Source organism: Euwallacea similis, chromosome 22 (genome assembly GCF_039881205.1).
Source record: "Euwallacea similis isolate ESF13 chromosome 22, ESF131.1, whole genome shotgun sequence".
NCBI lineage: Eukaryota > Metazoa > Arthropoda > Insecta > Coleoptera > Curculionidae > Euwallacea > Euwallacea similis.
Window position 1 is genome coordinate 2,193,466 of NC_089630.1, and position 27,999 is coordinate 2,221,464.

At 37.1% G+C, this 27,999-nt stretch overlaps 3 protein-coding genes across 3 annotated transcripts; 2 read left to right on the top strand and 1 right to left on the bottom strand.

Annotated features, from left to right (window-relative positions):
- The first annotated feature begins 2,370 nt into the window (after positions 1-2,370).
- On the top strand, positions 2,371-4,882 carry LOC136416033 (tyrosine-protein kinase hopscotch-like). Its single transcript, XM_066401003.1, has 5 exons — positions 2,371-2,979; positions 3,632-3,806; positions 3,865-4,124; positions 4,180-4,305; positions 4,562-4,882. Exons 1-5 carry the CDS (start codon positions 2,429-2,431, stop codon positions 4,746-4,748), a joined length of 1,299 nt encoding a protein of 432 aa, XP_066257100.1. The 5' UTR covers positions 2,371-2,428; the 3' UTR covers positions 4,749-4,882.
- A 48-nt stretch (positions 4,883-4,930) lies between these two features.
- Positions 4,931-16,231, top strand: LOC136416034 (uncharacterized). Its single transcript, XM_066401004.1, has 22 exons — positions 4,931-5,215; positions 5,268-5,414; positions 5,692-5,841; positions 5,886-6,026; positions 6,074-6,248; positions 6,300-7,077; positions 7,132-7,375; positions 8,543-9,097; positions 9,151-9,293; positions 9,347-9,545; positions 10,082-10,317; positions 10,368-10,540; positions 10,582-10,598; positions 12,021-12,145; positions 12,198-12,413; positions 12,467-12,591; positions 12,641-12,782; positions 13,596-13,824; positions 14,400-14,800; positions 14,878-15,045; positions 15,294-15,664; positions 15,975-16,231. Exons 1-22 carry the CDS (start codon positions 4,960-4,962, stop codon positions 16,108-16,110), a joined length of 5,127 nt encoding a protein of 1,708 aa, XP_066257101.1. The 5' UTR covers positions 4,931-4,959; the 3' UTR covers positions 16,111-16,231.
- A 1,165-nt stretch (positions 16,232-17,396) lies between these two features.
- On the bottom strand, positions 17,397-26,166 carry LOC136416248 (uncharacterized). Its single transcript, XM_066401339.1, has 8 exons — positions 25,961-26,166; positions 25,211-25,881; positions 21,706-21,846; positions 19,691-20,526; positions 18,607-18,921; positions 18,255-18,509; positions 18,001-18,195; positions 17,397-17,641 (listed from the first exon to the last, which is right to left on the bottom strand). The coding sequence occupies exons 1-8, from the start codon at positions 26,095-26,097 to the stop codon at positions 17,576-17,578; spliced, it is 2,616 nt and encodes an 871-aa protein (XP_066257436.1). The 5' UTR covers positions 26,098-26,166; the 3' UTR covers positions 17,397-17,575.
- Between the last annotated feature and the right edge of the window lie 1,833 nt (positions 26,167-27,999).

A 27,999-nucleotide genomic window follows, 5' to 3' on the forward strand; every position in this document is an offset into this window, starting at 1 on the left:
TCTAGTGTTGTGAAGATGGTCTTCCCTTCTAAGAAATGCGTGAAGTCGTGCAAGTTTGGAACTGGGTATTTGTCCTCGATTGTTGCCGCGTTCAGACGACGGTAATCTCCCACGGGTCTCCATTCGCCTGTTGCCTTCTTTGGGACCATATGCAGTGGACTAGCCCAAGGACTTTTAGAGGGTCGGCAGATACCCATCTCGAGTAGGTACTGGAACTCTTGTTTAGCCAACTTAAGCTTCTCCGGGGGCAACCGTCTCGCTTTTGAGTAGACCGGTGGTCCGTTTGTGTGGATGACGTGTGAGGTATTATGCTTTAAATCGCTGGGAGCAGAGGTGAATTTGGTGAGGTTGGGGAATTGCCTTAGGACTTCACCATATTTGCAGGATGTCGGAATGGTACATACCGAATACGTATTAGCAAGTTTCACCTGTCCATACCTGGCTACTTGCGTGGTGCCGTCTATAATTCTACCGCGGCCCATATCGACCAGCACGTTGAAGTGATGCAGGAAATCTGCGCCTATGATAGCCATATCCGTCTTAGCTACGATGAAATTCCAGTTGAATTTCCTTCGCAGGCCTAAGCTGACGGCTAAATGCTTGTTGCCATATGCAGGTATCTGCGTATTATTTGCCGCGAGTAAATTGAATCGGGTATCAACACACTGGTCCCTCCTCGAGCGGGGAACTATTGATACCTCGGCGCCAGAGTCAATTAGGAATCTGATTCCCGTCAAATCGTCCTTAATGACTAGCCTATAAGTATTTATCTTACTACTAGTGGGAGCTGGAGAGCTGGACGCGTGGCGATCTGGCTGTCCCACGTTGCTGTTCGCCTTAAGCGACGTGGGGGCTAGTTTTCCGCATTGAAATTGCAAGGCAGTAAGCACCTGGTGGCCTTCTCCTTGAATCGTTGGTGATACCAGCATGTCCCTGAGTCTTGCTGTCTCCGGCTTGACGATCTTGACCTTCTTTGGCCTGTTGAGCCTGAGCTTCTCCGACTCTGTGATCTTCCCCGTGGTGTCAGAAGTGGGATTTTTTCTTTTATTTCCTTCACCTCCAAGGTAAGCCGACGCAAACTTTCAGCTAAGGTTGGCGAGTTAGGGGTTTCAGGCTGTTGCTGGATCTGGTACACACTAGGCTGTAGGATCTCAGCGATTTGATCTGCCCTCGTTGCCAGCTGCTCCAGTGGGTCATTGCTGCCAGCCAGAATTGACTGGATCTGATTCGGGAGCTGCTGTAGCCACATTGATTTGAGTAGCCGTTTCGACACCGAGGTACCGCCCAATCCTGCCATTTCATTCAACAAATGTGACGGCTTCCTGTCCCCCAGTGATGTGTGTGAGACTAGTTTTTTGTATTTCTGTTCTTCAGACTCAGAGAACAATGTGATGAGCCTGTCTTTTATCGCTAGGAACATGTCCCCAGCTGGGGGGTTACGAAATAAGTCCCCTACCTGCTCGATGACCTCACAGTTAAGAGCACTGACCACGTGGTGGAACTTGGTAGAGTCTGCTGTAACTCCAGCCAGTTGGAACTGTGATTCCAGTTGGCAAAACCAAAGTTCGGGGTTTCTGCTCCAGAATGGAGGAGGCTTAACTGCTACTCTGTCTACCATTGTGGCGTTGTTGCTACTCTCTGTCGGGCCTGGATTTGCCATGATCCTCGTGTTAGGTTTTGGCGTCACTGGGGCCGTTCTGTGTTCTTCTTGTTGTCGAGATTCCCTGTACTGGGGCTTCGTATGGCGCTGATCACGTCGGGGTCACCAATTGTCGGGTTTGTAGGTGTTTGCGTTTACCGATAGGGTTCGGAGTAACGCGGCGTGTTGTGGGTGCTAACGGGGTGATCTATTCTCCCGTTACGAGTCGGACACGCTGAAGGGACCAGTATTCTAACCCGGCAAAGATACTAGTCGTAGATACAAAATACGCGCTGATACTGCTCGACTATCTTTATTTACACAAAACTATTGCTACGTTTGTTATCACAGTCTGTATATACTATACTGAGGGTGATAATCGTGGTACGTTACCTCGAGAGAACTGAGAGTAAGAGTATATGAGGTATAAGAGATCAGAGATATAAGAGGTCAGAGATATAAGAGATCGGAGATATAAGAGATCGGAGATATAAGAGATCGGAGATATAAGAGAGATTTTAAGGGTCTGTTTTGGGTTTATATAGCTAGCCAACCCTTTCGCTATTTCCGTCCCTGCTACTCGTCAACTGTCACTCCTGTGAGTGTCACTTGTCGGTGCAGGTTCTCGGTGTGAACTACTCTCGAGTGTATAATGCACCACAGTTCTATCGTTTTTCAAGTCATAACCTTAAAAATGTTTGTTTTGATTTTGATTGAAACATTGATGTTATTGAATTTTTAACTAGAACCTAATTAAAATTAGTTAGTCCTAAACACCGCCAAATAACCATGTCTCTACTCATAAACCTTGCTCTGGAAAGCCAGAAAACGCTCTCCATCCCCTATACAAGCTCCACAATCGCTGACGAAGTGTGCGTTGCTATATGCACCCATCTGAACATTGGTCCTTCTGCCCGGCACATTTTTGCCCTTCGAGTGTCCAGTAAAAACTTTCTCCATCCTACTGCCACATTCCAGGACTCCACCTCCTCTCTAGAGTTCCGGATTAGGTTCAAGGTAGCCAGTTTGGCCAAGCTAAAGAAGCTCGACTCCAATGCATTCGAGTATTACTACCATCAGACTAGGCTTGATGTGATTGAGTGCAATGTGCCTGATATTGTTTATGAGAAGCATAGGGCTGAGTTGCTGGGACTAGCCATTACTGACATGTTTCGTGTGGTGATGGAAAAGGAAGTTTCAGTAGAGGCAATTGAGCAAGACTACAGAAAATTTGTTCCAAAGGTTTTACTGAAGAAGCACAGATTCTTTGTGAAAAAGCCTATAAGGAAAAATTTGGTCAACCTTTGTAAGGCAGTGAAGGACAAACCCTTTAGTGCTGAGTAAGTTTTTGTTTCACATATTAAGTTTGAATCAATTTTCCTTTATTTTTATTGTGGTATTATGGATAGTGTGGAATTAAATGTATTTGTATTATTTGAAAATTCAAAAGCCAGATTTTTTATGTAGAAACACAGTCTTCAACGTGATTAGATTCATAATAAATCTTCAATGTTCGTGACTTACCAAATTTTTTTCAACAGCGATTTTTGAACATTTTTGAGATGCCTCTATTTTGCAGTGTCGAGCTCAAGGTCATCACTCTTTACTCAGTTAACTGCTGAAAATAGGAAAAATTGGAAAAATTTATTAAAATATTGTTTTAAATAAGATAAATAATGATAACTACAAATATGTACATACATGTAACTTTTGCACTTAACACTAATATTTGTAATGTAATATTTGAGGTCAAGTCCAGTCTGTTTCAATAATAATAAATAATTACGCATTGCCCTAGAATTAAAAATAGGAAAATCAATATAGAAAAGCTGCAAATTTCAGCAGTTTTTTAGATGAGCCAACTCTATGTAGGAAACTTGTCCCTAATGAAAAAAAATAGATCTGTTTAGAAAGTTGTTATAGAATTTCGTCCCCAAATTAAAACATCTGTAATAGCTGCGGCTTTTTGTTGAAGCACAAAACTTTTTACAGCTTCCTGAAATCCCAATATCTGGGCGAAGTGGACCTTATTGCCCCTGAGTACCTCTCCGAAACCTTCAAAGCGGTCATCGACGTGGATGGTCGCTCCTGCTATATCATCGTAAAAGTCACCCCACCGCACGTCCCTAACTCAGGCGTAAAATACTGTTGGGAATCCAAAAGAAATGTCAGTACTTATATATTCAAAAATAACCTCCATAAAACCTACCAAAAACTTACTCTAGCCTCAAAATTGGACACACATGTGTACCATTGAGGAACTGGGTTTCGTCACCACCCGTGATGATGCCAGCATTGAAATAACTCGCCTCAACGGCATCCCCATTTACATCAAATTCCACAAGTTAAGTGACATGTGGTCATTTGTTAGTCTACTCAATGGATACTATAAATTGACCTGCAAATGGACTTTTGCTTTGTGCCAGAGTTTGATCACGCCCGCCATGAAAAGGTTGCACTCGATGAGGTGTCATGGACCTGTGGGGTTAGTTGCTTAAAAGAAGGGGTTTTGTGTATATTTGATGGAAAGTTTCTTTCAGCGGGGAATTCTCTTACGCGAAGCTAGAGGTCAAGACCAACAACCAAGCCGGTTGTTACATAATCCGAGAGTCAGAAACCAGCTTTAATTCTTACTATATTGATGTGTGCGTTAAAGATAGACTGAGGTAAGTTCGTAAAGCTTATAATGGTCTATTATATAACAAATTTTGTATAGAAAAATGGAATTTAGAAAATTTTAATTATCAAAATAATGTAGGAACGTCCATACTGATTATTTCTATTAATTGATGAAAACGCATATATAGAAACTGTCTCAGCAAAGGAGATCTAAAAACTCCAAAGCAACAAGAGAGACAAGAAGTCTTCTTTTTACGAAATGTAAAACTCAAATTAAAACTTTTGGTAATTTTTTTTTTATAGCTCTGCACCAAAAACCTTTAAACTCACACGCCTCGCAAACGACCAATATATATTCAACGATGACTTGGAGCCTTACGACAGCCTTACTCAACTCGTCGAAGCGTACAGCCAGCCTGAAGGAGCAATTTATCTCAAAGAATGCATCTACCCTTCAGAATATGGTGATCGACCCCCCTTTTATCATTAGAAAATAGTTTAAATTTAAAAAATTCAGATGTTTCTCCCCTTTTGCTGTGCCGCAAAGAAAATGTGGCAGGAGAGGCTCTAACTGAAAGTTCTTTGTTGCCGGAATTAAACTTAAAAAACCCTGTATGCATCAATTTCAAGGATCTACAGGTGTATAAAGGTAAGTAAACAATACTTTTTGGTTGCAAAGAGCTGTTTTTGACTTAAGTCTAATGCCTTTTTCAATTATTGTGCTATTATTTTCCCCAATTCTGGGGCAAATGCCCCCGGGAAATTTAACTGACTTGACTCAGTGCAAAGTGTCTCTCTTGGGGGTGGAGTACTTGGGCAATATTGCCTCAACAGAATCCAATGTTCGATGCCAAACTTGGAATAGTAATAACCCCCATAAGGTTGATCCTAACTTGACCGATGACAAATTCCCTTTGAGCTCCAAAGAAGACTCGAAAAACTACTGCAGAAACCCTGGTAATTTTGAGGTTCTGGGGGGAATATTTTGGAGTTTTGGAGGTGTTTTTAGATCGTAAACTAACGGGACCTTGGTGTTATACGATGAATGAAGATTTGATTGACGACAACTGCGCGGTGCCCCTTTGTTCCTTCTCTCAATGCAAGATTACGGGAGCCGGAATGGAGTACGGGGGTACTCGCGACAGAGGTGTGTCAGGTATCGTGAAGATTTTGTGTTTTTAGCATCACAAAATGTCCGAAAAAGATATCCAAAACTTACATTAAAGTTAAATCCTCTTTTAGGATGTTCTTTGATTTGGGCATCAAGTTGAAATTTCTAAATTTGTGGTTAATTTTTCTCATCAAATTAGATTCTCCAATACTGTCTGAAAAATAAAAAATATATTAACTATGCAACTCATTTAGTGCCTCCACTGCTAGAAAAATTGTCTTTATATCGAGCAATAAGATTGAAATTACACTTACAATTCTAGACCGAAAGTGCCTGAAATGGGACAAAAAGCGCACGAAAGTTTTTGCGAATGGAAACTACATAATGTATCCCAAATTCCCCCCAAGTCACTTTCCAGAAGGAAGCGTATCTATAGCCAAAAAATACTGCCGTAACCCAAATGCGGATTCAGGTAGCCTTTAACCCCTTGTTTACGCCTAAACCCTCAGATTTTAGGGGGTCCTTGGTGCTTCGTGGAGAACCAAGAAGGGGGCTACATGGAACGCGAATATTGTGATATTCCCTTTTGCTATGACCCTGAATGCTCGGTTTTTGCCAAAAATTCCAAGACTTATATGCATTATACGGACTTCAATGGTATTGTTTTGAAGTTGCTGTTCAATTATTTGTACGTGGAGTTGTAGGCACTGCCCTCACGGATATAAAATTCAGCATCAAATTGTGGAATTCCGATGATTTTAATGAGGCCAGTGCCCGGTTAGTTTTAAGTGTGTTAGCTTTACCTTTAACCGGACAAGAAATTGAGGATTTAGGGGTGGGAATTGAGATTTTTATTTCGAATAAGGAGTCTGCTTTGAGGTTGTTTTTTATATTAAAAATGTGTTGTTTTTTCAAGCAGATTTATTGTAGATTTGGTAATAAAGATAAGCCCGAATTTGAACCCACTCCAGGGATTTTAACTTCCACAAACTTTACAACTTTCACCCTAAATTGGGATCGAGGTTTCATTACTTTAGGGGTCGAGAGGAGAAGAAAACCAATTTTTTTGGCAGAAATTAAGACCAAAGGGAATCTCATGGGGGTAGATAAGGACCGATTTAATTTCTATTCGATACAGGGAACAAATGTTTTATGGAGCTTCCCTTTTTGCCTAGACGATGACGACTGTGACGTGCATACCACCACTGGGGGTGAATTCCAGCAATTCTGGCCCTTAAGGCAAAAAGACATAGGCTTTGATCTGTATTTCCATCTTAGAGGTTTTTATTCTGCCTCTGTGTTATTCACTCCAGCGCCTACTATTGAATACCCCAACTTAAAAGTGATTTTTGCGGGTCTTAATGGGCTAACACGTGTGATCGTCACAGAATATTTGGGAGGGAAGAAAGAGGTGTTACTACAGCTTAAATTGGAGGACATTATAGACTATTGGGAATGGAGGGAGTTTTCCATATCATTTTTTGCAAATAATTTACATATTTATATGAAGAAAGCCATAGGAATGCACACACTGCTCGAAACTTCGCGTGAAGTGTTTAGGGTCATGCGTTGGTTCAGTGTGAGCTCTGAAAACTCAATTGCACATTGGAGCTTTTACTGTCAGCCCCCTCATTTTGCGCAGCCTCCTCCCGCGTTCTTGCCAGAGTGTGCAATTAATAGTAAAGATCCTGCTTATGCAGGAACGCAAGTCTGCTTTTCTAGCTTTAAATCATACCCTTGAAAGTCATAGGCAACGTTGCAGGATGTGACCAGCAGTGGATTACCTTGTCTGCCCTGGTCAGGAAGCAAAATGATCCCCAAAGATGTTTTATCAACGTTTACTAATGAGACGTTAAGGCTCGAGTCGAGGAACTACTGTAGGGACCCGGCAAACTCCGGAAATGGCACCTTTTGCTTTGCTCTGGATCAGTATCAGAAACAAGTGAAAAAGCAGTTTTGTGAGCTGAGAAAATGCAAATCCCAATTATGCAAAATGGCGGGGACAGGCACGTATATATGGTGAACACAGCCACTGTTTTCCAAATAGTGTTGCCCGGTATTTTATATTTTCTCTTCATGGTCCTTCAACGTTAGTTGACAGTAGCCGCAATTCTGTGTTCCTTTGGGAGAGGATATTCTACTCAGCATTCCCTAGAAGAGTATTAGTAAAACTTAAAATTTACCTGTTCAGAACCCTCTTAAGTTAATCGGAAGATTTAACCTTTCTATAATACAAAAATATTAATTTTCATATAAGGTAATAAAATGAAACAACATCGGTCACCGTGCAGTGTGCCCAAATTTGTTTCATTTTATGAAACTAAATAAAAAATAATTACTTTTTTGTTACAGAAGTGTTAAAAGTTTCCGACTAACTTAAGAGCAAACGTCGTGAAATTTATAAACGTATCATTAAAATGAATAGTTTTTGAAAAGCATTCGTAAACTTTTTTCTAAAACCTCAAATCAATGCAGTTCTAGAGATATTAAATGGGGGAAATAGCCAAAAAAAAAAATTGTCCCAGTTATTTTAAATGGCAACTTGTACTAACCTAAATTCTTTCACATCCACGCCCTTTTAGGGACTCCTATGCTTTAACCTTGACGTCCAATTAAAATTTCCATATTATGAATTCTTTTGTAGTTCCTGGCTTTTCATTTAAAAGTCTGCAATGGTAGAAATTAAAAAGATTGCATAGAAATATTACATTCTTTTGGGATGATCCTGGTATCTAATTTAGACACCAATCTAAATTTTGGCAAAACGTTTTTGTGACCAAATTATAATCTCCAGTGGCGCCCGAGACTTCTAAGATTTTTAAAAATAACTAAAAAATGCATTGAATTTAATTTATCTATTGGGAAGCCTCTGTTTTCTCCTGTTGTTGTAGTTTCTAGGTTCAAATTTACGTTCTAACATGTTCTAAATTTATCAAAGATTAATTAAATATATTTGTATTAATAAATTTCGATATTGTGAAATTGTTATAAAATTTATTATGGAATGAAAATCTTCAATGACGTGTTGAAGGTTTTTCAAAAAATTCAAAAAGACGCATTTTTTTATCTTCTTTTTTCTGAATATAAGTTTGAATTCCCCTCTCCCGTCACCCTAAACCGAAAGCAGAGCTTAGAAAAAATAATAGCTACCTTTACATATATTTTTTTAACAGGCAACGATTTTATTGGCCAATTAACGATCACTAGATCAGGCAGAGAATGCGATTTTTGGGACGTTACCAATTCCTCAGTGCACCAACACTTCATCTACAACAATACATATTTTCCCGAACTGAATTCGACTCAAGCGAAAAACTTCTGCAGAAATCCCATCAGGGACATATCAGGCAGTTGGTGCTTCACAAAAGACCCCCAAGTGGTGCAAGACGTCTGCGCAGTCAGAGATTGCGATAGACCAGAAGAATTAATAATTATTGTGTCCACAAATAAGACTGGAAGAAGGGTTTATGTGCTCCCTCAATGGAGGGAGGAGGGCTTGCATGGAGGTCTGAGATTCTCCCTTAAGGGGTGGAACCCGGATATCCCTTCGGGGATTATTTTTTCCATTTACCCTAAAGAAGGGAATGATGAGATGGCGCTGATTATAGGGGCTCATTTTAACGAAAAGGTGGAGCTTTATTTGAATAAAAAATTGGTTGAGAGTAAGATGTTCCCGCACTTGATTTCTTCGGGGGTTTGGACGGATTTTTGGCTGCAAATGCGGAAAGGTAGCTTCAAGGCAAATTCAGGGAAATAACGACGTAAAGAAGAAATATTTTAGGAGAGATTTTATTGGGCTTCAGAGGGGTATCCACGCCATTTTTCAAATGGACAAACCCAGACATAGCCAAAGCCTTCGACCCTGTCTTCATGTCCTACCACTCTCTATTCCACTTATCATCTATAGGAGTTTTCTTCCATCAGGTATTTTGTTAAACCCCACCTCAAACACCTTGAACATTGTGTTATGAACACAGAAAGACGAGTGTCATACCGAGAACACCACAGACAATGATTTTCTCAAGTATATCCCTATAGGCCTATTTTCCGATTTGGAGGGAGCGCAGCACACCAATTTGACCTTGACGGTACGATGGGTGGGAGAGGCTCGGGTATCTTTCATGTCACTCATCAATAATCTAACTTCGTATCAAATTAAAATCGATTCGGTTAGCGGTAAGTGCAAATTGGGATTTAGGATTTGGCATCATGTTTCAAAGCTCTACATTTTTGGACATTTTTTCTGGAAAAAGCATTTTTTTGTAAATTTAGTAGAAAAAGTTAAGTATTTATGTCTTTTTTTTATTGCTTGCAAAAATTGAATATATGCCTATTTGAGATTTTCTTAATGATTATCTGATATATTTTTTCCTCGCTTTCTTGATTTTTTTCGGCATTTTTAAATTAAATTTTGAGTTTATTTAAGGCCAAACTGCCTCCAAGTTGTGCCTAAAAGGTATTTGCAAGTTTTAAGATCATCCTTCATATTCAGAAGGGCTAAACCACACCAGATACATGTCTGGTATACCCTTTGCATCATGTTGATATCACTACTTTCACCTAATGTTTTTCATGGTATTTATTTAAAAGGCTAGAAGTCATGCTGCCCTTTTACTTTTTTTTTCTAGTTAGAAACACCATTAACTGTGTTTACAGCATTGAGAACTCCCAGTGTTTCATGCTTAAAAATTAACCACCTTGACTCATTTCAGGTATAATAGGTCTTCAGTTCATGAAAAATCTCACGAGGAGCACTGAACCTCAGATAACCTCTTTAATAGAAAAACAACTGCCCCATACCGTGACCCCAAGAAATTGGACTAAAATTTACTTTTCGTGGACTGAAGAGGTTTTCGATATAGAATTGAATGATCAACTGGTACTGCACTACGAGAGCTCCAGGCCAATTTTCATGTATTGGTTCTCGGTTGCAGCAGCGAGTGGCTGGGTAATTTCAAGATTTTCGTGGTTGTGTGATTTTTTCATTGGCCACATTAGATTACGTGGAGTGCCAATTGCAAACCCCTGGATCTGGACGGCTCCCCTATTGATGGGGGATGGTCTTCCTGGTCCCCATGGACTTGCACTGTTTCATGCGGAGGAGGAGAGGGCTTTCGCACTAGGACATGCTCAAATCCCCACCCCAATATCTTTGGAAAGCTTTGTGAAGGGTACATTATTCCGCTGCTATCGGTCTAAAAGTCAAAATTAGTAACCCCACAGCTACTGGTGTTTGCAATGATTTCCCCTGCGGGGACATTAATCCTGACACCATTGAGCAAATCAGAGAAAATCTTCGGAAGAAGGCCTATAATTTTGTCATTGATGAAGGAAGTTCAATTTTGTTGAGGAATGATCGAGAGATGTGGGAAAAGGTCAAGAAGCAGTCGTCGGAGGTCTATTTCGAGTGGACTTTAAACGGGATTTTCGTGAATATCAGCAAGCGAGTTGTCATGCAAGGAGACGATATTATGATTTATGCAGCAAAGCCTTCGGATTCTGGCGTATACATTTCCGTGGTCCATAAGCTGAATGAACATAAAGTGATCTTAAAAGTAATTTCTCTTGCAATTCGCTCTAAGGGGTTCGACGTAGACACTCGAGCCACATGGGCGTACACCCTGGAATGCCACTCGGTGGTTCTGGGCTATGTTTACTCAAGTTTAAGCCTGAAAATCACGTTCAATAACCAGACTTATATAGACCATGGCCTGACCTCTCTGGCAGTAGTCAGTACTCAAATTTTGAGCCCTCTAAATGAATCAAATTCAGGAGCATGGCAGTGTGTAGTGGAGCAGAAGGATTTGGGTTTGAAATGGGTGACTAACTACGTGAAAATCAATGTAAAGAAACGGCCTAATTTCTTTACGAATTTAATGGAAGATCGGCTAACAAGTCCCTTGTTCGGGTGGATGAAAAGCGAGGAAACGGTTTTCGTGATGATTTTGGTGATTGTAGCAATAGTACTGGGGGCTGTAATTGGGTTTTTGTTTATTTACTTCAAGGTGTGTTCCTTAGACGCAAGAGCTAGGAGAAATAGGAGGTTTCAGTAAAAATGACAGGTTTTAATATTAATTGACGTTAACTAAAACCCAAGATACGTCATTGCGTTTTAATACTAACTACCTGAAGATCTTTTTACAAAAACTTATGTTTCACATTTAGTTATAAAAATTCAGAGGCTTAAAAATGGAAATGTAATAAACGTAATACATCAAAATGGAGTATTTGCAATTTTAATTTAAAATTTTTGTTCTCAAAGTTAAAATATTCAAAATGCTAAGCGTTAATACGAAAGGGGATTTGAAGGTAACCATTACAAAAGATGGAAACTATAATTTGGCCTATGAGAGAATGAAGATGGAAACCGATATAACATATAACCGAATTAGAAAAAGTTGCGGAAATGCGTTTTCTTGACAATCGACTTAGGACATCTATTATAAATTATTCTTTTCAATTACACTGTAAATTTTATTTAAAAGGGATTGTCGAGAAATGTTAAACACCTAAACTCGTCCTCTTACCCTTGTTAGAAGCCCTATTTTTTCTTAACAATAATCAGCGAATCACTGCAGTCAAAAGTAACTCTTGCACCCTTCTGTTCCTCCCCCTTGCGCATAACTAACCCTCCCCCTTCTAAAAAAATAGGACAAAGGAAAGATGGCCTCCGCAACATCACCCACGTGTATCGGGGCATGTGGAAGGTGACTCGTGATAAAAAGATCGAAATCGCCCTCAAATTCCTGAAACAGGACCAGGAAAAGCACCTTAAGGTGTGTCTTCAGTAGCCTCACAATGACAATGAATACATATGAATTATTGCAGAGTTACCTCAGCCTCACGGGCCAATGGACCTTTGTTAAGTCTCCCTTCATTGTTCGGTTCTATGGCATTGCCCTGCAGTCCAATGACGTCAGCATAGTTATGGAGTACTTCAAATTGGGTCCTCTGGACCAGTACCTAAGGCACAATGAAAGTATTATTAAGACTGTGGATTTGATCGAAGCCACATCTCACTTGGCCTCAGCAGTTTGGCATTTGGTAATTTATTCATTTTCTCACTGTTTCACAAAATCTATTGATAATTTAAATAGAGGGAGAACGATATAGTTCATGGCAGAATTAGGTGCCGCAAACTTATGGTACACGCCCATGACGACAGTAGTTTTACGGTTAAACTCACGGATAATGCCGTACAGACCTGTTATGAACCTTCAGAGTGAGTTTTGGTAGAGAGTAATAAGGAAGATTATTTAGTTGATTTTCAGGGTGCATTGGATTGCAGTGGAGTGCTACACGTCGGAGAAAAGGACCGCTGCCGCGGATGTTTGGGCCATGGCCACCACAATTTACGAGATGTTCACTTATGGGAGGGAGCTGCCTACGGGAGATTATGCGAAAATGATGAATGTAAGAGGAAACTTATATTTTGGACCAAGAAAAAACTGTAAACTACAGGGATTTTAGGAGCGGGGGGTTTGGCTAATATTTTCTATTGGTTGAAAAGTTCAATAGGGGCGTGGTTTAAATGATTGATGGAAGATTAATCAGAAAATATCATTACATATACCATAAGGCATGGTTTGGTTGATTGATTGGTCTTTTGAACTTTCCTTGTACTTAATCTACGTGTTTGATCGGCTGTATGCTAAAGTGAGCAGAAAAAGTTGCTGGGACAAGATTACCAACTTTGATATTCTGATGTCCAATTTCGAAATGTTGAACCAATCCGAATAGAAGAATCTATTGAAGCCATATCAACAGAACTAGATATTATTAATGGGACATTGATCATTTAGGAATAAAAAGCGCTTTTGAAATATAAAATTGAATGGAGAAAGGCTAGGCCTTTATTTATATAATATATTAATATTTAAAAAGTTAGTTCTAGTTCCGCTTACATAAAAATCCTTCCTTTCCTCCAAAAAATTAAACTAAAAGCAAGTCCCTCGAGAGTCCTGCGAAGGAATCATCTGGCACTCCTCCACAAAAAGGATTTTGGCTTTGTTTTATCTCAAAAAAATCATCAAAAAGTCGCAAAACTTCGCTAAAAACATGAGCGAGTTTTTGCTGGAAAAATTAAATTAAAACCGTTCGGGTGCTGCATTAATTGTTCACTATTCGAATGTGGCGGTTACAAGGGCGTAGTTATTCATTGATGGAAAATTTCAATATGATGATTGTTTTATCACAGTACATGTCATAGTTTTATGAACTTTTTAGCGATATTTAAATGGCGATCGCCTGCTTCGCCCCGCGGGATGTCCCGAGGAGATTTACACCCTGTTGACAGAGTGTTGGCACGCCAATCCTAAAACGCGCAAACAGTCACAAGAGGTTAGTCGAGAAGTCAACCATTTGCTCTACCAAGTATACAATTCCAGGAAGAATCATGCCTACGATGTTGTCGGCAGAACTGCGACCAATCACTGCCTAAGCTCGTCTGACCACAGTAAGAGAGAGTTCTAAGACAATTTTGTTGAATTGGACTTTGACTCGGGTCAATTTTTCAATGCTATCAACAGTTCTGCCACAAAAACACCCCACTCGAAGAAAATCCGTTTTAATCAGTTTTTTTAACGATTACTATTACTATTAACTATAGGAAATGAATGAGAACTTGCCACTTTACCATTTTATCATAAAAAATCGATTGTGACGTCCATCTAGCTGATTTCTCACTTCAATATACCTCGTTCGTATCTTACCACGTCAATATCATTCTTTACACTGATTTATAATCACAAATTCACAAAATGTTACCTGTTTTTTTATAGTAATAGTTGCAGTTGAGCCATGAGCAGTGCCATTAGTCGAGAATTAGCAGAGCTCACACCTCTGGCAGGCACTTACTACCTCCATGATCGGGGCAACCTTCCAAAATATAAAAATATGGAAATGTTTACCTAATTATTTTCATTTACCTTCTCTCATATATCTACCTTCTCTATAAACTCACCGGATTCACGAGTCACACCACAGAAAACTCTATTTAGAATTTATAACTGTTATGTGTAAATTCCACAGAGCTCTGCGACTTAGTCTCGGCCAGCGACTTAGACGATACCTCGACCATGAGGTACACAGGCAGTTTGCTTGGTGCCTCATCGCAGCAATGGATGCTTAATTCGGATGGATGCGATGAGTCACGGGATCTGTCCCATTTGCTTTCGAACTTAACGGTTTCGACATTGGCAAGTTCAGAGGACAGCCTCACCTCGGTGCAGAGCATCTTCGAACTGGACGACAGTCACGCCGTGGTACTCAAAGGGTGCATCGGCCAGGGCAACTTCGGGCAGGTTTTCAAAGGCATCCTGGAAAGCTACAGCGACAACTCCTTCGAACCCATCATGGTCGCTGTAAAGAAAGTGAAAGGGTCCACGTTGAGCAGCATTGAAGATTTTGAGCGAGAGATTAACATCATGAAGGTCAGATATTCAATTCTTGTTGTATATTATTTAATGGTTGAGGCGATGTTTTGGCGTTGAAATTGATGATGTTTTAGGGACTGAAGCATCCCAACATAGTGCATATCCTGGGAGTGCTTCGCGACCCCGATTTGCAGCTGGTGATGGAGTACGTGCCGGACGGATGTTTGCAAGCGCATTTAAAGCACAAAAAGGATGAATTGCAGATTCCGTTGTTACTCAAGTACGCGTCGGATATTGCTCAGGTTAGTTTCAATTCGTCTAACCCGACCAAAATGCAAGATTCCCCCTTTTGCCACAATTGATTGAATTTATAGTTATTTAGGTAAATTCAGGCATTGCATTCGCCATTTGGTCACAATTTAGACCAAACTTTTTGCTTTTTGACAATAAAGAAAAATTTGCCTGTGAAATAGAGCATTCGCTTCACCACTTAACTTCACGATGTCACCAAACGTTTTCAACGGACTCTGTGTATAAAGTGTTTTTTTAGGGGATGGATTATCTAGGTACCAAAAACATCGTGCATCGCGACCTGGCAGCTCGCAATATCCTGGTCGTGGAACGGAGCCACGTAAAAATCAGCGACTTTGGACTGGCGCAGTTCATAGGCAGCGACGACTACTACACGGTACGCAACAGGAATCGTGAGTTACCGCTCAAATGGTACGCCCCAGAGAGCTTCGGCTTCGAAGGCAAGTTCTCAGTAAGGTCGGACGTGTGGTCGTACGGCGTCACATTATACGAAATGTTCGCTTATGGCGATTCACCACCGGAGCTCGGCAATTTGGACAGTGCACCCGAGGGCCAGGAACAAGCTTCGTTGCAAAAATCAATGTTGGATGCGATCTATCGTGGCGCCAGGTAAGCATATTCACACCATTTCATTCAGCTCACGCCATTCCGACCGGAAGTTCAGTGCGTTTTACTTATCTAATTCACATCTGAAAATTAAAAATATGAACAATCCACCTCAAACCTATAAAACATCTCTGAACTTTATTATTCCGCGTTTTCGCCATTTCATCACAGCTAAATTTACCTCTCGCTATATTGACTGTAATTGGTGAATTTTCGTCATTTTGTAACAAGTTAGACAGATTCTCATTTCGGTTTCTCTTCAATATTAAATAGTAATAATGTGCTATTCGATATTGCTTTATTCTATTCGCAGATATCCTTGTCCTGAACACTGTCCTCAAGCTGTCTACTTCAATGTGATAAAGCCGTGCTGGGAGTTGGACCCGCACGCACGGCCGACATTCAAAGACCTGATCGCTGAAGTGGACAAACTGAAGTCGCACTATTAAGGGGCCGGGCCCCTATTTAGTTCGTATTTTGTGTGATAGATTCTAGTTCCACCTCGAAGAGGGTCAACGCCGCGACCCCAATCCTCGAGAATATGTCAGTGCTCCGCTTGACCGATCTTTGTAGTTTAAGTGAGAACAAGACCTATATAGTTTTGCTTATAAATAATTCTAAACATTTATTAGAAAAATAAAGAGACTGAAAGTGATTTATTAATTATCGTATTTTTGAATTCATTTAACTTACGTATAGAATGGTTTGTATAATCGCGCTTGGCAGATACGTCGTTATATCAGCCCCCACATTGAAATTCATTCATATCAGGTACCAGTTCGTTGTTTTCTTCTGGCATCCGCGAGTTGCGAACTTGGGCATTAAATCTTATAAATTAAATTAATTTGATTTCCTCTAAGAGAATTTTATATGCTAAGTTACAATCTGGTTTTAAAATTACTTTTTATGACAAAATAAACAAGGACTTTGCTTTTAATAATGCCTTGAATCACTATAGGCACTTGATTTCATTTTTTTCTTACTTACTTAAGTTAATACTGAAGTATCAACTTATTTTTATCAAACTCGTTATCTATGAAAGGACTTTGCAACATGGTCAAACAATATCATAGAGTTTTAGATTACAAAACGTAAAAATATAAACTAACAATTTATTGAAATTTAAAAATTAAACTCTTGAACGTGAAAATCCGAAGCTGTAAGAACAGGAGAACCAGAATTATGTGAAAAGCGAAAAGAACACCCTACAGCTAAAACTAAATTTGGAAAGTTATTTCGTATTATATTCGTTTTTTAAATGTTTTATTACACATGCATAATAATCGACGATTATAGCATGCTAAACCATGCATAAAACAGTGTTTATGATGTATATATAGTTATTATGAAAACAATATTAGTAATGTCACTTTAGACTTACCTAAATAATTTGACAAATTCATAAAACTTCGTGATACCTGAAAGCGTCAATTAATTGTAATATTTATATATTTATAATAAAAAATACTATGAAATATGCGTTAACCCTTTGGTCGTATAAAACACTCCCGTATACGTCGTGTTTTACAATATGTCGAGCGTACTTTAAAAGCTTTCTTACATACATATTGTATAAAATATTATTATATTTCAAAGTAAATAGGTAAGCAAAATAAATGAAACCTTATTTTCTGACAGCAAAAAATTATTTATATCACAAAATACCTTTATTCGAATATTTATCGTTTTTTATCGAAAATTGCAAAAATCAGAAACGACCTTCTATATTGTCAGGTTAAGAATGACGACCTTGTTTAACATTTTTTTATTCAAGCATAATCTTTACAAAAAAAAACTACTTTTACTTAAATAGTTTTGCTCATAACATAAATGACACACTATAACATAATAAGATCATATTAGATATCTGTATATACCTTGCCCAATTTTGCAAACAATAAATTAATGCAAATATTATGTCCAAAGATTATTAGGGAAAGGTATGGACTTGATTTTGCCTGCTAATGTTCCAACAATCACCTAAAATGAAAATGAATTAAATAGAAGAATAATTTTCTGCTAGAGATAGTTTACATTAAAAACTTTTACGTTTACAGGGGAGTAGGTACAATTTAGTAAGTAATAAAATTTTAAAAATTGTGGCTATTCCACATAAAATTATCAAAAACGGGGGTTAGAATTTAAAAAATTTAACACTTACGTCATATCTGGAACAATGATGACGTTACAGCTAATATTATCGAACCAAAATATGTGAAGTTGTGCACTAAAGTCAACGTGACCAAGCATTTTTTATTATTTTAATTCCAGGCCGAGATAATGAATTTATTCAATACTTTAAGTACACATTGTATAAGTGTACCTATCAGAAACCTTACCTGCTTTGTCAAAACTTGCATACAAGTAATACTACCCCCAGAACCTGTCAATGTGGCCTCAAGTTGATTATTATCCAAATTATATACATAAACAAAACCATTATAACATCCCACGAATAAAAAGTTCTTCCGTACTATCATGCATGTCACACCTTTAAATTTGTCTGCTACGATTCTCTTTATCAATTTTCCGTCCTAAAAATCGAATGAATTAACATATATTTACATTGATTCATAATTTTTTTGTTACTCACATGGAATGAAAAAACTAAAACATTATCCTTGGAAGTTCCACAATAAATGTGACTTTTATGAAGTGTTAAAGAATAAACTGTTGGAGCTATGGCATCGTCACTAAACTGTCTTAAAAATAGCCCAGAAAATGCATCTCTCACAAAGATTGGCGCGTTTCGATGCCCAATTAATAGCACTTGTCTGGGTCCTTCTTGGGAAGCTTTGATCACCAAAATCTCTTTACCCGTTTGCTCTTCAAACTCTATTTCTAATGACTACAATTGAAATACTTATTTTAAAAAACAGTTCTAGGCGGAAATAAGGCGAATAAAAGGAGCCCAGTTATTTTTAAATTTCAAGACAAATGCTTACCTTGCATCCAAGCCTCACCAAAGATCCATTTTTGCATCCTAAAAACACATAATGCCATGCTGAATCCATACACCGAATTTGATCATGAATATAAGAAGTTACTAAAAGTTTTCTGCGTTTTAAGTCAAAAACTCGAACGACTCCATTTAGACTTCCGATATACATGTGATTAAAACCACCAACGCGTTTAACATATTTTAAACTGGTAACAGTGCAATCTGATGCTTCAATACTTTCGATTTTGGTACCATCTCTCAGGCTTACAAAGTGGACGTATCCTGTATCTGTGCCTAACACCAACTCATTAGCCACAGCCTAAAAATTAGAAAATACCATAAAAATAAACAACATAAAATCTTATTATAATGATTTAATTATTAACATAATATATATTACACATCTTAATCAAGAGTTAAAGACTGTGACTTAATTTCCTCTTAGTTTATCGCTTCATAGTTACTTTTCAAATTGATGAACCGGCGGTCTTTTTTTCATAGGCTGGAAAATTTACCAATGAACTTATATGGGCCCTATATTGACCGTGAATACTTCAGTTGGAGTCGAGGATCCTCGGAAAGGCACTTTTTTCGAACCCTCATTTTTAGCACCAAAAAAATCTCCTTCGACATTTTTAACATATTTTTCTCATATGGCAAAAAAAAGATGAATAAAAAATAATAAAGAAATTTTAAGGGTAATGAAATACATTTCATTAGTAGACAGAATATATTCATTGATTGCCGCAGGGTTTCAACCCCAGAAATTATGTCTTCATCCTACAGGGCGTAAAAAAATGAATAATTCTGTTAAAGTTGGTTCGTCTCTGGCGAACAGCGACCTAGAGTAGACAAATTTATTTAAAAAGCTCCGTCGAGGCTACCGCTTAAAGATTCCTAATTAAAATCAAAATAAAGAATTATTAATTTTAATCCATTAGTTTAAAACTTTATATCGGATTGTGCCGTTTGGGGGCTGAAATCTCCATAAGAGGTAGGACAAAAAAAGAATAAGAACTTGTGGTATTTTTTGTCAGTCCCTCACTACAATCGCATATTCTTGCACAGCCTATATAAGTGCGACTTACCTCTATCGTCGTAATTTTATCTGTAATATCTGAAAACGATAAAATCTTCTCTTCAATGTCAAGTTCGAACTTAATATCCTCAGCAAATTCAGTATGATATCCATCATCAAGAGTTTTCCGCTTCTTCAACACCCGTTTATCTTCCGCCGTTTGAGACCGTTTCTGACTAAGAAAAAAACTGTTTTCGTCAATCGATGTTACTCCGGTATCACTATTAGTACTCGAATAATTTTTGTGGCGAGCTGAATTCATAAATTCCTTTCTGTAATTTGTCAAATGTTGAATGCATGTATCTATTAAGTCAGATTTTTCCATTAGCGCATCCAAATCTGTGCAATCAGTATTTTTATCTTGAGATATCGTTCTTTGAATAATTGATTCTAATTGCGTAAGTGAAATATTATTTAACTCCTCTGGTTCTGTTTCTACTAGACGAGAAATCTGAGATTCTTCTTTTTGCTGGGCGCAAGAATTATTTTTAAGTGGACATATTACTGTTTCTTCCGAAAAAGTTCGATGTTGCAAGTCCGCACTCGATAGTGGATTTGATTCGAAAGTATCTTCCTCTTTTATATCAATGGATTCATTTCGCAAAGAGTTAAAAACATTGCAATCCAGGTGGTCGTCGCCTAATTGCGTCTCAGATTTGATATCGGATATACTGTCAACTACATTCGGAGATACCGTAGAAGACCTATCTGGGTCATCTTGGATATCCTCGAGTTTAATTTCAACTATTTCATATGCTTCTTTTTTAACATTGTAAGGATTCGGATTAGAATTGAGTGGTTCTTGTGATGCAACATTCGGACAATATGGTCCTGGTACTTTGTCTTCTGAAATGGATTTGAAACACGTAATTTAAGTAAGTAGATCAAATATTCAGTTAAAAAAAACTTCTAATAAATTCCTAATCTTGCCTAATATTAGTTAATAGTACACTATGCAAATATGGTAAGATGGCCATATCTCTAAAACACGAACTTTTGTGCGCCACGTCGAAGGTGTATTCTAGTCTACAAAAAAAAAACAACGTAAACTTTAAAATATATGCCGATCAGAAACTTCTGTAACTCGAATCTGAAACCGAACTAATAAAATGTCTCTTTTAATTGCGATATCTGATCAACGATAGCATAAAATATAACTGATAATTGTAACCGTGTACTTTAAAAATACTGTTATTTGGTCCGTAAAAAACGAATCCATTTTGAGGACTCACTTGTAGAGATCAATTTAAGCGCACTTAAATTGAAAAACGTCCTTATTAAATAGAAAAATAATCATTACCCTTGCCAAAAAAATTCTATGATAAGCTAACGACTATTTATACACATATACACATGCGGCTGTCGGCGAATCCCAAATAGCGAGCAACCGGCATAGCTGTAGCGAAGTAAAATAGGCTAAATCAAAGTGTCATGAAATTTATGAACCACCCTGTACATTAGGGACTATTGTACAGGATGTCTCAAATTTATTGATGGCTTTGCCAGGTACCTCAATTACTATTGAAATTAGAAAGCTGTCGTATTGACAATCACAGAAAAGGCATCACCAACTTAATGTCGTAAATACAAGATGTTTTCAAAACTTCTGTATTTTGGCACTCTCTTTGTATTCTATTTATCTAACACGATATCGAGAAAGAAAAAAAGGATTCTGAAAGGGTTTGTAGAGTAGAATTCAGTGGCGTCCTTCGTACTTTCTACACCATGTGGTTTAGCTGCAGATAACTATAATTTTAATTTTTTAAACAGGACACCCTATATATTATTAGTTATTTTGAATCGTCCCGTAAATAGTTTTCAAAAAAGCGATTCCACTTTTTTAAATAATTTTCTTCGCATTTTCTCCCAAAATGCGTTTTTCTAAAACACCTTGTACTTACGACACTACGTTGACGACGACTTTTCTGTTACTGTAAACTTTCGTTTCATAAAAATCCAACAAAAGATTCAAACATCTCCTGCAAGATATATCTACTATGCCACCACATGTTATTAAATACCTACCTAGATCGTTAGGAACAGTAACTAGATTTTTTTCTATACAGTTAATTGTTAGAGTATCAAGCCTCGTTAACTCCACATCCAATGCTGGCATCCGGATAACATTATTACCAGAATCATGTGAGTTTGCGGTGTCGGCGATTTCTATAAACAAAACGTCATCATTAAATTTTTCTTTTCACAAAAAAATTAAATATGAAAACAAGAAAAAAAATTGCTATTCAAATTAGCAGTCAACGTGTCCATAGCTGCCAAAAAACAGTATTGAATGGCAAACTAATGATTTTTCAATTTTGTTCTGTGATGTCGGTAGTAACGTAGGTACCCATCAGTTACCACAGAAAATTAGATCCAGGCAATACTTTCAGCTCGATCACTGCTTCTGTTTAATATAATTTCTCAATTTTAGATGTTTAATAGGTTTAAAGAAAAAATATCTAGATTAATGTTGATAATTTTGTGACTTCGCCACTTTAACCAAAAGTTTGTTTTTTTCTGTCCAGGCAATAATAGCTATTTGTTTCACAAGACGGAAAATAACAAATTTACAGCCACGGCGATATACAGTTAGCAAAAAAAGTATTTGCACACTTCAAGAATTGATATTATTACATAATGAAAAAAATCTAACGCACCTTAAGGATTTTATTTTGAAAATTAATTAAATTTACATTAGTTTTGATTAAAAAGATCATTGGGAAAAAAATCGAATCTCTAGTTTTAGCCATTAAAGAAATATTTTGATGCAAAGAAAGTATTTGCACATCTTCCTCGGTCGGAATAAGTAATAAAAAAAACGAGAAGAATGCATAAAAAAGTTATTGCTTGTGCGGCATATTTATTCCATTATTACTCATAGTTTTACATCATATCAAATTTACTGCAATCAACATGTTTCCTAAGAAAAGTGAAATTAATAGCAAAACTAGAATTGAAGTAATCAATTTGCGAAATCAAGGAAATAGTTATCGGGAAATAGCATCACAGTTGCGATTAGGCTTTTCCTCAGTCAGATATATAATTAAAAAACAGAAAGAAACCGGATCAACCGATAATAAACCTCGAAGCGGCCGTCCCCGTAAACTAACTGTGAGAGAGAGGAACCATGTTGTTAGAAACATTGTAAAAGATCCCCTTCAAAGTGCCCGAAATTTTGCCGAAGACATCGCATCAATATTCGGAAAAATAGTTACGCCGCAGACTATAAGAAATGTCTTTCATGAAGCCGGTCTTCGAGGGAGGCGGCCAAGGAAAAAGCCCTTTACAAGCAAGATAAACCAGAAGAAGCGGCTAGAGTTTGCAAGAACCTATAGGGACAAGCCTTTAGAATTTTGAAAAAAAGTTATATTTTCCGATGAAAGTAAATTTGAACTTTTTAAACCAGCCAGTATTTTGACAGTTTGGAGGAAAAAGAATACGGCTTTAGAGACAAAAAACGTCCTCAATACTGTTAAACACGGTGGAGGGAATGTTATGGTTTGGGGATGTATGGCATGGGCTGGAGTTGGAAATTTACAAGTTATTGATGATAAAATGACAGCACGTAGTTATGTGAATGTGTTGCGAGGCAATTTATCGACTAGTGCCCAAAAATTAGAATTGCAAAATGAGTTTTACTTTCAACAGGACAATGATCCTAAACACACCGCGCATATTACTCGAGAATGGTTGCTTTACAATGCACCTAGAAGACTTCCAACTCCACCTCAGTCGCCAGATCTGAACCCCATAGAAAATCTATGGCATTTGTTGGATCAGAAACTAAGGTCAAGGCATACGTCCAATAAAGAAGCTTTTAAAAGAATGCTCATCGAAACTTGGAATGAAATGTCTCCAGATATTACTAAAAAACTGGTTGAATCGATGCCTCGACGATTAGAAGCGGTTATCAAAGCAAAAAGGATGCATACGAAGTATTAATAAGTTGTTAATTTCATTATTTATTTTCTAATTATTCATCGTTGTAAATGTTTGAAAGTGTGCAAATACTTTCTTTGCATTAAAATATTCCTTTAATTGCTAAAACTAGAGGTCCGGTTTTTTTAAATATATTTTTTTGTTAAAATATAATGTAAATTCAATTCACTTTCAAAATAAAATACTTAATGTCCCATAGATCTCGCTTTGTTCCATAATAATCGCAATTATTGGGGTGTGCAAATAATTTTTTTGCTAACTGTACATACATTATGTATGAACGTTTTCGCCCAGTAAAACACATCATTTTCTTTCCGAATGGTATTGACTAAAATCTTTTTCATTAGGTGAAAAGTGGTTGTAGTTTTCATATATCTGTTACCATAAATTGGGAAAAAATGAAAAATAAATTCGAAAATTTCGGTTTTGCTGTTTTTATTTATTCCCTTGAATGAGAAACTCTTCTTCAGTTTAACCAAGTCTGTATCTATTATTGTTTACACGATCTTTATCTTGGACACACTGTATAATATAATATACAGTGTGTCTAAGATAGGAATGTACCAAATAAACGTTACATATCCCCAATATGTAGAAATATTAAAATTCAAAAGCATACATATGTAAGTATACATTTTACTTCGCGTCGCCTATCGGTGTTGAAACAGATGAGCTCTATGTTTACAAAAAGGTGTAAAGTTTTTTATATGTTTTCAAGCAATACCATTTTTTAGATTCAGTCGAGTGTTAGCGCGGCAACAAACAAGATGTTTGTTATACGAAATAAAGTAATAGTCGGGGAAATTACGTGTTCTTTTATTTTAAAGACTCATGAGGTACATTATTAGTGTAGGTGACAAAGAGTGACAGGGAGTGTCATGTAAGTCTCATTTTTGTAAGCTATGAATGTGTGCGTATGGTTGAAATTGGTTTTAATTCTTTGGATGGGGTTTAAGAATAAAAGTGCAACTGCTCTCAAGGGGTGGGTTAGTAACTAAGTGACGCAAATCAAAGTTTTTTACTCCAAGTTATATATACTTATTTCAAATGAATTCTTAATGAATTTGAATGATACACAGATACCCATTACTAATGCAATTATTACATACAAGTTTTTAATTATATTAGTTACAAACATTGGGATATCACTTGCTTTTAACCTCCAACAATAGTTTGTAGCTCTGCTCCTAGACGTTCCCATTAAATTAAAGCATTAACAACACGCGCGGCTCGACTCTAAGCGATCCGTCACCGTACTCATTTATTTTTACATTTTTAGTTTATATAGTAAGCTATTAAATATTTAGATCAATGAATTTGTTTATGTCACAAGCACATTTTGTAGTGCACATCACATTTAACCTAACAAGAAATAAAACTTCTGTTTTTAGCTCAAAAACAAAAGATAATTGAGAAATTTTCATCACTCCACCAGGCACTAATTTTTCTCTATTTCTTATAGTTAGTGATATTTCTTACCTAAACATAAAATCAAAACAACCCTATTTATTGGAAGAGAGGCTTTTCATGCAGATGGACAGCAAAAATTAATTTGCTTTTGGATCTAACTTCCTTGTTAATAGTTACTTACCTTTATCTAAATTCTCTAAATCAAGGTTTAGAGTCTGCCTGAGCTCTTCAATTACATCAAGTGGAAGATCCTCAATTTTAATACCAATGTCTGGAACAATCAAACCATCACTACAGATGCTACCACAGTCATCTCCACCTTGCAGAGATGAGCTCATATCTCTCAACACTCTTGAAATTTCAAGCCTCTTCTGCTTTTGCATGTGATTTATTGCCTCATCCCAATTAGTACTACTTTTAGCATTAACAAAGTTTTTCATTCTACCCTCATTTAAGTTCACAATATGATTCACAATTTTTTCATACATTTGCTTGGTAGTTACATTCATTGGTTTAGTTTTGTTAATATTATTTTTCATATTATTTAACCCATTACTGGCAGCTTTTACACAGTTCTTATTGATGTTTGCTGCTGGTTGATTCTGTTCCTCATTAGTTGAAGGACAAATAATTTGAAGGGGTTCGTTGGGTGTAAGTAGATGTCTCATAATTAAAGCACTTGTATGTTCAATTTTACGAGTCATAAACTCTTCACTGCCCTCAACAGGAGAGGCAGACCGAGACTGTGCTATTGAATTCCAGCTTGCACTTTTAGAATGACTGTTCCTAAGAAATCTACCTCTTGTTGGTGCATTTGATGAATAACCATTATGAATCCCCCAGGAATGAGATCTTGAATAGATTTATTGGCAATTAAGTTATAACGCACAATCCTGTGCCACACTTTTGGAAATTCCCATTATTTACTAACCTTCTCCAATAATCCCTCTGGAATCGCCCTTGAGATACGTGGTAATTTTTATGATAAGAATAAGTTTTGTGATAAGACCTTTGATAATTATTGGCATTTCCATCGTCTGGATACCCTTTATTTGGTGTCCTCCTCATAATTGGTTCATTAAAACGCGAAAAATGCACTACTTTATTCCAATTTCTGATAATAATATTTGGTTTATATCTTGTGTTTATTTGATTTGTTTACGTTTTATGGGCTGGCATTTGGCAGATTGCTAACGCGTTGACAAGCATTGAAGATAATTTCCCCTCGCTCCTTATTCTCTAAAGACACGTGAGAGTGAGAATAACATTTTTTGAGACATTAATTGGTCAAAAATGGCATTGGCCAATTCCATTGGAAAAAATATTCACGCTCCACTCTCACATATCCTAAAAAATTGACAGTTATATCGTTACAAACTGCCATAAAGGAGACCAGATAATCGGAATAGTCGACCATTTCGTCACACATTACGCTTGGGACAAAGTCCTGACGTCACATAGATTATTGAGGAAGTTGGAAATATGGAAAACGCAATAAAAACAGGATATGATTTTGCTTCCGATTTTAATGTCAGATCAAATCACGTCACGATTTTAAAAGACGTCTAGTGATTTTTAAACCATGGTAATATCATAAATCACGTAATTTTTAAATCGTAACACATTTTGATCCGAAGTTAAACAAATCGAAAGAAAACGGCCGTCTTTCTCGTTCTTGTTATTTCGATGCCTTAAGTACCTCTATGTATATTATACAGCGCACATCTAAAGTCCGGATTAGCCGATTATAAATTGACATACCGATTTGGAGGTGTGTTATACGGCATAAAAACGGGTAATCATTAAAAAAACTTAGCAGTAGACAATGAATCGTTAACGTAAGAGGTTGATTAAATACACTATTTACCATCAAACATCTAACCAACAGATTAATTGATCCCAAATATGCATCTAATATCTCGATGCTTCTTGCGGCTTTTTTAATGATCTTTACAACACTTTTTGGCATAAAGCTGACATCTTTAAATTTCAAAATGGCGCCTTAGACGCAACGCTTTCCTTACGGCGTGGTTAACGTACCACTTGAGTTTAGCTGAACCGACGTTTGAACAATAAATGTACAACTGGGCATAAAAGTTACCTTTCGATTTTAGTGCTTGTAATTTCGGAGATGTGTTACTTCTTGATTTATTGATACGGGTATTTAATTTACACGAATTGATATAATCAATTAAGTACCACTTTGACGGTATTCCTCTGGTTTCGCGTACACTTTTCCGTTTCCATTCGCCTTCTCCCGGCGGCATGCGCGACATACCGGGCCTCAAGTTTGAAATTTAGTCAGGCGCGGAAATTAAATGTTACAGTCTTCAAATTATACGGTAAATAACAGAATTTTAATTTGAAATACTAATAATACCCTCGCAACGAAAGAAACATTTCTTACTTTCAAAATTAGCAGAATTAGAATAATCAACAAAGTCAAATGTCATTCATCAAAATAAGGCTTTTCTTTTTCAGAGCTGATAGTCATGTACAAGGTGAGTTTTTTAAAGTCAAACATGGTAATTACTCTAAACTAGTATACAGGGTGTTATAAATACGATGTCTTAGTACTGCTAACTTTGTAATTAGTCGAGATAAAGAACTGATTAAATTAAAGCAATATTACACGTTTTAAGGCTGTATAATTTATTAAAAAGAAATATTAAAAATCCACTCAGCAATACTAGCAATATACTCATTTGAATTTGTTTTTTCAAGTATGGAGCGGCATTTTTTGTGTGTTTGAGTGGCTATTCATTTATTTAAACTTATGCTGCCATTATCGTGTTGGCGTCAGCTATATTTCAAAGATGCGTTATTATTGAAATACAGGGTATTACAGGTCTCAGATTTTTTTAACGCGTTAAGTGCAAGGTAAATGTATGGTGAGTCAAAAGAATCCACAAGGAAATAAAATATGTATGACGGAATAAATATTGTAAAATTGTTTAATGGCGTAGCGGA

Excerpts from the sequence above, each read along its gene's own strand:
- LOC136416034 (XM_066401004.1), top strand. The coding sequence starts at position 4,960 with ATGCCTTTTTCAATTATTGTGCTATTATTTTCCCCAATTCTGGGGCAA. Across the intron at positions 5,842-5,885 it reads TAACCCAAATGCGGATTCAG|GGGGTCCTTGGTGCTTCGTG; the intron begins GTAGCCTTTAAC and ends CTCAGATTTTAG. Across the intron at positions 10,318-10,367 it reads TTGCAGCAGCGAGTGGCTGG|ATTACGTGGAGTGCCAATTG; the intron begins GTAATTTCAAGA and ends TGGCCACATTAG.
- LOC136416033 (XM_066401003.1), top strand. The coding sequence starts at position 2,429 with ATGTCTCTACTCATAAACCTTGCTCTGGAAAGCCAGAAAACGCTCTCC. Across the intron at positions 2,980-3,631 it reads GACAAACCCTTTAGTGCTGA|CTTCCTGAAATCCCAATATC; the intron begins GTAAGTTTTTGT and ends AACTTTTTACAG. Across the intron at positions 4,125-4,179 it reads AGGTGTCATGGACCTGTGGG|CGGGGAATTCTCTTACGCGA; the intron begins GTTAGTTGCTTA and ends AGTTTCTTTCAG.
- LOC136416248 (XM_066401339.1), bottom strand. The coding sequence starts at position 26,097 with ATGAGGAGGACACCAAATAAAGGGTATCCAGACGATGGAAATGCCAAT. Across the intron at positions 21,847-25,210 it reads TTTAGAGAATTTAGATAAAG|AAATCGCCGACACCGCAAAC; the intron begins GTAAGTAACTAT and ends TTTTGTTTATAG. Across the intron at positions 18,510-18,606 it reads TGGTGAGGCTTGGATGCAAG|TCATTAGAAATAGAGTTTGA; the intron begins GTAAGCATTTGT and ends TTTCAATTGTAG.